Raw genomic sequence first — 9,642 nt, forward strand, 5'->3', positions numbered from 1 at the left:
TGTAGAAAGCATATTTTATATTTCCTTAGGAACTTTATATTGGAATTTTATCTTTCCTTTGAAAAGAGGAAGCTACTCATTTCTGAATATTAGAATCAATTCAACGATTTTTCATAGATTTTGTTTTCCGGCTTTGAGTTTGTGCAGTATATTGGTAGTTGTAGAAACTGACTGATGGGCACAAGGGGGTTATGGTGTTGTTGCGTGTTGGTGAATTTGGTACTGGAACTCATAAATTATCCCTGTGTAAGTAGCTAGGAGGGGCAAAGTTTGTTTTCACTTTGAGGAAGTTGAACACCCAAAATGGGAAGGATGTGGCTGCGCCAGCAAAAACCTGTATTGAATGATTGCGAAAAAGCTCACATTTCTTTTGTGTCCTGGCTGTGCTGATTTCCTTTTCTAAGAAATTATATTATGTTCTAAACAAATATCTCTGTAAGGCCCGTCTGGTTCACCATATGCTGTCAGAAAACAAAACAACCTACTAATCCCGATTCCTGTTCCTTTCACCTGATGTGATCACAAAAATAAAGTCTCAAAGACACTACCGAAACCCTTTGGATTTTTAAGGAACCACTTCTCATAGATAAATATACACTTGGCAGTATTCGTGTGAGGATGAAGTGAGCTGTTTTAGTAGTTTCAAAAATTATGCCGATGACATTAAGGGAAAACAAAGTTAGAAAGATTAAGTACCCATCCCAACATGTTAAACTGCTTACATTTTCTTCTACTTCCTCCTCCTTTTCTTTGGGTTTATCTATATCCACTTGTACATGGTGGTGGAGCCATAGTGTAGACATCCTTTTTTTATTATTATTTTTATTTTTTTAGACATCCTTTTATAGTAAAAAGATATTTACATTAATTTTAACACCTTGTTGGTTTAGGAACTCTAGGCCACATTAAGGTTTTCTTTATATATATTCATATTATTAAGAGGATAAACACTTATCCTGTCACTTGACACTCAGCTTTTTCATTTAATTCTCAGAACTACTTATTTTTTATTTTTATGGTTATGTTTTATTTTATTTAAGTACTCTCTGCACCCAACGTGGGGCTCAAACTCATGATCCTGAGACCAAGAGTCACACATCTACCAACTGGGCCAACCAGATGCCCCTCTCAGAACAACTTATTAAATAGTTGTTGTTATCAGGACGGTACAGGTGAGGCGTTTGAGGTTAGAGTTACCTGTGGTCACAAAGCTAATAAGGACAGAGCTAAAATCCATCAGCAGGTTTGCCCCATTCCTGAGCCCAGAAGATATTTACTCAGTATGAACACTTCCCAATTAGCCCTTTACGCACTACTTTTACGACATCCTCTACATGCAACCAACACCATCAAGCTTTTCTTTTTTTTTTTTTTTTTTTTCCATCAAGCTTTTCTTTACACAAGCTGTTTCCTTTTTCCTGGTGGCTGCCTTTTCTCAGTCAAGGAGAGTCTCTGATGGAAATCAACAGAAACAAGAGTTGCTGCAAATCTATAAATGGGCCAATCTCTGGAAAAGATGGTTGATATCCGCAGTTCTCCAAGCATGCTTCCTAGACAGGAAGCATCAGTATCACCCAGAGCTTGTTAGAAATGCAGATTCTGGGGCTTGCTGCAGACCTGCTGAATCAGAAACTCTTTGAGGGGAGGGCCCAACAATCTGTGTTTCTACAGGCCCTACAGTGGATGCTGGGGCTCTGCCCGGGAACCATGGCACCATACACATTATGTCACTTAATACTTAGAACTTCTTTGGGAACCAAGTGCTGTTTATTATTCCCATCAGTGGGTAAACTGAGAGGTAGCATACATCAAAGCCAATACCACATAGTTAGCAAAATGGGAGCCAGGACTTAAACTTTGTCTGGCTCTGAAGCCCTTTACTTCTTTTCTTTCTTTTCCTGTTTTAACCCTCTGTCTCATTTTTTTTAATTTAAATTCAATTTGCCAACATATAGTATAATACCCAGTGCTCATCACATTCTGAAGCCTTTTTCATAGTACCACGTGGACTCAAAGGGGGTAGAAGAGATGTAGTGGTGGTAGTGGTTCAGAGAAATAGACATATTTCTGTTAGATAATGTTGACATTATAATACTATACATCTATGAGGGCTTTGACACACAAAATATTTTATTGGATTGCTTCAAGAGTCATTGAAATGACATTTTATGTTTTTGTTTTTAAAAAGGGCAACTACTGCTTCTAGAAAATATCTTATACAATTAGTAGACAATGATGACAATGAAAGAATGTTGGAAAAATGGTCTTGCCAGTTCTGAAGTGGTAGCTCCATTAATCCTTTCTGCCAGGATTCAAGTCATGTTAAGCTCTGTGAATGTTTACCAATCATAATGGTATTTATATTTAATTAAATCTTCATATATACTGTAATCCAATTTCTTCTGTCTTGCATAATGTTGTTCTGGAGATTAGGAATTAAAAGCTAATTAAGAGCAGTTGTTTCCGGATTATTTCCTTCACAGGGGTGGGGAGCAAAGAATGTTTGGGCACAGATTCCCCAGTAAAGATGATTCAAATATTACAGCACAGCCAATGGCTGGAGGCATCATAAATGATCTTTCAACTGTCTACAGTTTCAGCAGAGCTTAATTATGTAATAGCAGGCAAACTGCCTAAAGTTTCTCTACCAGGAACTTACCATTTTATGATATAAACTCATCAGTCTAGGTACTCAAGAGCCAGGATGAATTGTAAATTATAAATCTTCCCCAAATTACTGACCTGAGAAGAGCCTAGAGCTCTTTTCTTTCTTTCTTTCTTTCTTTCTTTCTTTCTTTCTTTCTTTCTTTCTTTCTTTCTTTTTTTTTTCTAAAGCTCTTTTCTAATGGTGGAATAAAAAGCCCAAAGGCCCAAATCACTGATACAATATTTTTTAAATGATGCACAAATGTATTATGTGTAATTAGTATTATCTGGCTATACAAAGTGGTATCATTTATTTTTTATTCTTTTAAATATTTTTTTTTGAGAGAGAGAGTGTGCATGCGTGCACGGTGGGGGGCAGAGGGTGTGCACAGAGCGAGAGGGAGACAGTCTTAAAACAGGCTCCAGGGATCCCTGGGTGGCGCAGTGGTTTGGCGCCTGCCTTTGGCCCAGGGCGCAATCCTGGAGACCCGGGATCGAGTCCCACATCGGGCTCCGGGTGCATGGAGCCTGCTTCTCCCTCTGTCTGTGTCTCTGCCTCTCTCTCTCTCTCTCTCTGTGACTATCATAAATAAATAAAAATTAAAAAAAAAAACAAAAACAAAAAACCAGGCTCCACACCCAGCCTGACACAAGGCTCCATCTCATGACTCTGAGCAGAAATCAAGAGTCAGATGCTTAACTGACTGAGCTAGCAAGGTGCCCCCAAAGTGGTATCATATTAAAACTCTGTTAAATAGATAGGAACCCGCGGAAGTTGTTGTTTTATATAATTTCTCCTTCAACTGGAATTGATCTCCATATTGACAAAAGAAGTACCAGGGTGAATTGACATCCGGCCCCATTCACAAAATCAGCTTTATGGTAGACCTGACTGTTCTAATGACATTGAGACTCGATTCCACTAGTCCATCAATTTGTTCTCATTCTCCATCATTGGTACAACCGGCATGACTGAATGCACCCTTTGTGGTTCTAGAAACTGATTTCTAAATTTAGGCTGATGTACAGAGAGCACAATGCATACTTTGAAAAAGACTGGGACTGATCCAGCCCCGCCCAGATTTAAGGGCCTGGTAACCTTTCCTAGAGAACACATACCTTCTCAATGGCTCAGTGTTTACATTTGCTGGGAGCTACACCTGGAGAAATGTTTCAAGTTTCTTTCTATTGTTGTCTTTTCCTAACCTTTCATTTCCTTATATTCTGGGTTGGTTGTTTTGTTTTGGCTTTTTTTTTTTTTTTTTTCCTAATCCAGTAGCTGAGATGCAGCCTAGATCCAAATAAGACAGTAGAAGCCCACTGCATGAATGGTGAGTGGGCCAGAAATAAATACTAACAGCGGGCTTGGATGGGTGCCAGGTGGTGGGAGAAACACAAACCAGGTGCAGGGAAGGTAGGAACTAACTGGAGGCGCCCACATAGGGTGCCAGTGCTTTCTCTTGGAATCAGATGCAATTGCATGATGGCCCCCCCCCCCCCCCCCTCGGAGTGGCTACCTGATAACCAGATTTTTTTAAGGAGGAACTTTGCCCTATGAACTTTCCAGTTGGAACTCTGGGACTTGCCAGTTCTAAAGGTCTACCTGATACCTTTATCTTTCTCTTTACTGGTATCACTTGAGGGATTTAGCTATTTTGGAATTATACCTCCAAGCAGTATCTTATCTCCTGTTTCTCTAAATCCTTCCTATCAAAAATTAACCCCATCTCACCCAGATACAGGACCCTTCTATACATCCTTCCAATCTTCTCCTACCTATCCAGCCCCTCTCCAAACCTAACCCACAGACACCCAGCAAGCTCCATTTCCTCAAATCAGGATGGGTGGTAGTATGGGGTAGTGATGGGGAAGACAAGGACGGTTGTCCTATTTCTAGCCCTTAAGGAACTCAAACACTGAGGGTGTAGGGCAGAGGAGAGATTCACTTAGCATGAAATTATAATCCAATGCTGGCAGCAGAGACATTGAGCAGAAGAACCCAGAGTTGGGGTACCAACCATTTAGGAAGTGAGTGATTGGAGATGGTTTCCATAAGTGCCATCCAAGGTGGGTTATAAAGGATGAATCAGAGTCAGGCAGAGATGGCAGGAGGGATATATTCCAGAGAGGACATCACAAAAGGCCACCATCCCTCAGCCCTAAATTAAGTGAAAATTGCAAAAGTGTGTGGAGCCAAGAAGTCTCTTGGAACATAAAGTCCAAGGCATCAAGTAAAAAGAAATGAAGGTAGCAAAGGGAGGAGGAGTCAGGTCATGGAGGTCATGTCAAAATATGAATTTCAACGTGATCCTCAAGATAATGAAAAGTCACTGTAACGTTTTAAGTAAGGAAACAACACGTATTTTACTGGCCTGAGAGTTCTATGCACTCAGCATTGTTGGGGTCTGGGAAGCAAAGATCCCTGGTGCCTTTGTCCCACAAAATTGTTTGGGTCCAGATTATAAAATGCTTCAAAATAAGAAAAACTTGAGCATTTAAATTAAAATTAGCTCCTTAAATATCCACATATGATCTATGTAAATAAAGAACACATTTGGTAGTCTTTTGTTTCTCACAATTGGGCACCTAAAATAAAGATCAATTTTCTTTTTCTGTGTATTTTTGTAGTAAACTTAAAAACAGTGTATGTAAACATTGTTTACATACAAGAGGGGCCTGGCAGGCTCAGTCGGTAGAGCAGGTGAATCTTGATCTCAGGGTTGGGAGTTCAAACCCCACATTGGGTGTACAGATTACTTAAAACAAAAAACAATCTTGGGGCACCTGGGTGGCTCAGTCAGTTAAGTGTCTGCCTTTGGCTCAGATCATGATCTCAGGATCCTGGGAGTGAGCCCTGCATGGGGCTCCCTGCTCGGAGGGGAGCCCGCTTCTCCCTCTCCTTCTGCCTGCTGCTCCCCCGGCTTGTGCTCTCTCTGTGTGTCAAATAAATAAATATAATGTTTAAAAAAAATCTTAAAAAAAAAAAAAAAGAGGACCTCTCTTCATTGTAAAGACAAAGTCCTCAGGATGCCTTGGTGGCTCTGCGGTTGAGCATCTGCCTTCGGCTCAGGGTGTCATCAGTGTCCCGGGATCGAGGCCCACATCGGGCTCCCTGCGAGGAGCCTGCTTGTCTCTCTGCCTGTGTCTCTGCCTCTGTGTGTGTTTGTGTGTCTCTCGTGAAAAATAAATAAATAAAATCTTAAAAAAAAAAAAAAAAGACATAGTCCTCAAGATGCTCCACCCAGTGATTAGGTTCAAAGTCAGCCTGGCTGCTTCTCCCCTCGCCAGCCTTTTCTAAGAACATTAACAGAAAAACACCCCCCAGTTCCACAGGCTCACAGAAGGAAGAGCCAGACCAAAGCCTGTTCCAGATGGGGACCGAGGAGGCTGGCACAGCAGCCTGTGTGGGGTTAGTGAGCAGTTGCAGGAAGGCCACCTTCCCATGACTCCAGCTAGCACAGGGCCCTGCTACGCCACAGCATGTTCACTGTGTTCCTACACGCACACGCGCACACACACACACACACACACACACACACACACTAGCACTTCATATTCCAGCGAACCTTCTTTCCAGCAAAAGTTTGCTGGAAAGTGAAGGGAGAGCTAAGTTCCCCTGTTTCCCCACAACCCCTTGCCCTGCCGCGCTCCTCACCCTGTCTCCTTTCTGGGATTCAGCAGGGAACTTGCTTTAGATATAGGAAAAAAGAAGTGACTATTCCTTCCTTTCCTGGTGCAAATTCAAGCTTCAGGTCACACAAATCCAGGATTAGATCCCAGCTTTGCTTGGGCAAGCCGTGTAAAGATGAGCATGTTAGTTCAATCTCTCTAAGCCTCCTTTTCTTCCTCTCTCTACATGAGGGTAACAATGATTACTTCTCATCCTTGAAGAAATGATGTAGAGCCTGCATCTGGAGCAAACTGGATCAACCAAGACTATATCAGATATATCAGATGCCACCTACAGCCTATTGACATGGGTTTGAAATAGTCGTTTGTAAATAATAAGAATGAACACTTACTACACTGTGATAAATGTTGGTTTACTCCTGTTCCTACAAGTCTTTGCGATCTGACAATTCAGTGGCCCATGGGAGAGCATACGTCTCTGTTCCTCGTCACCTGGCCCACCCTCTTTCTGCCCTGAATAGATTTTTGTGACCCCCACTCCAATTTGGCTCTTAGGAATGCTGAGTTATTGAGAAAAGAGGCACCGCTGTGAATCCACTTTCAGATATGAAGGTAGCTTCAAACTGCACTCAAATGTGCCCATGATAATAATACTACATGTACAAGCAGGGAGTTATTGCACATATTGGCAGGCACAGGGCCACCTACACACAGCCTTGCTGTCACAACAACAGAAACTCGTTTATTGGGACATCACCAGGAACAGGTGCTGCAGGCCACACTGGTGTTCTTAGACAACACACAGAAAACAAAATTTTGAAAAGAAGCTCAGTCCTGAATCGAAGAGGGAATCTGGTGCTGTTTCCTGCCTTCAGTTGCCTAGTATATACCTTGGACCCCCTTCCAAACGATCATGAACAATGGGAAAAACTTCACAGTATATGAAACCAAGAGACTGCCGGGTGGAATTTCCAATAATCTGTGACTTCGAAATTGGGAATTTCCTTTGGATCAACTCTGTATATTCCAACTCATTTTACCCATTCTTCTCGACAACGAGATATCAGACTGTTTTTGTTGAACCCAGTCGGTTGAGACCTGAGTATTTGATGAGGTCTTAGATTAGAGACATTTAACTGAAGAGATAATTTATCAACTTCCAAAGAGTCACAGATTTCTAAAAACAGCCCCACCAACTTTGAGCAATGACTTTGAGGATTAATGTGATACTGCGTCAACGTGCTCTGAAAGAAACACTACCTATTTCGACCCATAAATTCTAGAAGGCTTATTAAAAATCAATTTCATCATGTTGTAGCCGTGCTTATCAAGGGCTGTGAAAAGCATTTGTTCACAAGACTGAGCTGGTGTATGTCAATTATACCTCAGTTAAAAAAAAAGACAAACAGGGAGGCCTGGGGTGGCTCAGGGGTTGAGAATCTGCCTTTGGCCCGGGGGTCCTGGGATCGAGTCCATATCAGACTCCCTGCAGGGAGCCCGTTTCTCCCTCTGCCTATGTCTCTGCATCTCTCTCTGTCTCTCATGAATAAATACATAAAATCTTTAAAAAAAAAACTTTAAAAAGACAAAAAGAGTGAGCTACACGATACATGATCAGAGACAGCTTTGCCAGAGCTCCTGTAGCTCTGCATACTTCTTCCATCGCTATACTGAACATAGTTGCAAGACAACACAGTTGGCATTAAACTGTCACTAAATGGGATCCCTGGGTGGCTCAGCGGTTGAGCACCTGCCTTCAGCCCAGGGCATGATCCCGGAGTCCCGGGATCGAGTCCCACATCGGGCTCCCTGCGTGGAGCCTGCTTCTCCCTCTGCCTGTGTCTCTGCCTCTCTCTCTCACTCTCTGTGTCTCTGATGAATAAATAAAATCTTAAAAAAAAAAAAACTGTCACTAAGTAGCAACTTAGACTAACAGTTTTCTAAGCATTACAATTTTTCCATCAAATAACTTCAGATGAGTCTGTTCTCTCTGGAAGAGCTGAATGCCAGTGCGCCCAATCTGTGAATAAGAAAAACCGGCAACGGAAATTGGCACATACCTGGAATCCTGTTAAGTGTCACCCAGAAATGTTCATCGGGGCTGTAGGTATCTTTGGACCAGTGGAGTAGATCAATGGCCCTCTTGTCATGAAAGATAAAGTCGACAAACTCTCTGGTGAGGGCCACGTAGGCAGTGCCAAAGTAGATGGTCATCTGATGTGGAGGCGAGGTCTTCAAAACATTGGTGTTTTTCACAAAAGAGCCATCCTTGCCTATGTGCTCCCGGTGCACGAATTTCGTCCGCTTGACGGCGTGACTGGGGGGCAGCACCCCGGGGGTGATGTTTTTCCCTTTAAAACCCTTCAGATGCCGGACGATCTCCTTGTTGGTCTTCAGGGGGAAATCCTGGCCACACGTGTTGATGGCGTACTTCCAGGGCACCTGGGAGGCCGCGAGGTCCTTGAGGCAGTTCAGGTCGGCCTGGAGCCTGGAGATGCCCCCGTAGACCACGGGCTCCATCCTCGAGGCCAGGAAGGCGTTGGGGAAGCAGCTCAGCAGCTGCCGCACAGATTCCTTAAACTTGGCCGCGGCTTTCTCATCCACGTGCACGCAGTAGACATTCTGGGGCATGTAGACGGCCCTGAAGAGCCTTTCGAAGGTCTCGAAGTTCTTGTGGATGACCATGACATAAGCCAAAGGGAAAGCCACCTCCTCCTCCGACAGGGGGCTGGTGATGTAGTGGCTCTGGAGCAGGTAGTCCTTACAGGGGACGCTGCCCACGGGCGACGGCAAGGTGTTGGCCCACAGGAAAGCCGCCTTCCCTTCGAGGGCGACCTCGCAGGCGCGCAGCCTCACGTGCCTCGGGCCGGGGCCACTCGGCTTCCCCAAGCTCCGCGGCAGGTGCAACTGGCTGTGATAGACCATCAGCAGGATGAGCGCGCTGAGCAGGGCGAGAGCGAAAAGGCAGCACCTCCAAAAGTTCATGCTTTTCACTTCCTCGGGGGCGGGGGGGGGGACCTCTGTCTCCAGGGGCTGAGGAGAGGTGGCCGGGGCCGGGGTCCGGGCCGCGACGGTGGAGGGGCGGCACCGACTCCTCCCACGGGGCCTGCGGGCCAGCGGGGCAGCGGCCTCCACGCTCCGGGGCGCGGACGGCCCGGGGGATGCTGCGGCGGCCGCGCCACTCGCCCGCCCCGGGTGCCGAACCCCCGCCGCCCGCGCCTCCGACCCGCGCCGCCCGCGAGGTGCCCTCCTCATTTGCATACGAAATGCAAGCGGCGGAGCTCGGCAAACCGCGTTCTGGAATCGTCCTGTCCACCCGGGCCGAGCTCCCCTGGCTTCACCCCGCCCCCGCCCCCTCCTCCCCCC

The 9,642-nt window shown here is 44.8% G+C and overlaps 1 protein-coding gene across 2 annotated transcripts in view; it reads right to left on the minus strand.

Annotated features, from left to right (window-relative positions):
• The window catches only part of GCNT2 (glucosaminyl (N-acetyl) transferase 2 (I blood group)), an 82,914-nt gene that overhangs the window by 24,312 nt on the left and 48,960 nt on the right, over positions 1-9,642 (minus strand). Inside the window, exon 1 of one of the 2 annotated variants that reach the window (XM_077886061.1) lies at positions 8,337-9,472. The exons of the other annotated variant lie outside the window; for it this stretch is intronic. Coding sequence (XP_077742187.1) covers positions 8,337-9,261 — 925 coding nt within the window. The 5' untranslated portion in view covers positions 9,262-9,472. Of the gene's footprint in view, positions 1-8,336; positions 9,473-9,642 lie in introns of those variants that run through there. 2 annotated transcript variants of the gene reach the window in all.

Source organism: Canis aureus, chromosome 37, assembly GCF_053574225.1.
Source record: "Canis aureus isolate CA01 chromosome 37, VMU_Caureus_v.1.0, whole genome shotgun sequence".
NCBI classification, from domain to species: Eukaryota; Metazoa; Chordata; class Mammalia; order Carnivora; family Canidae; genus Canis; species Canis aureus.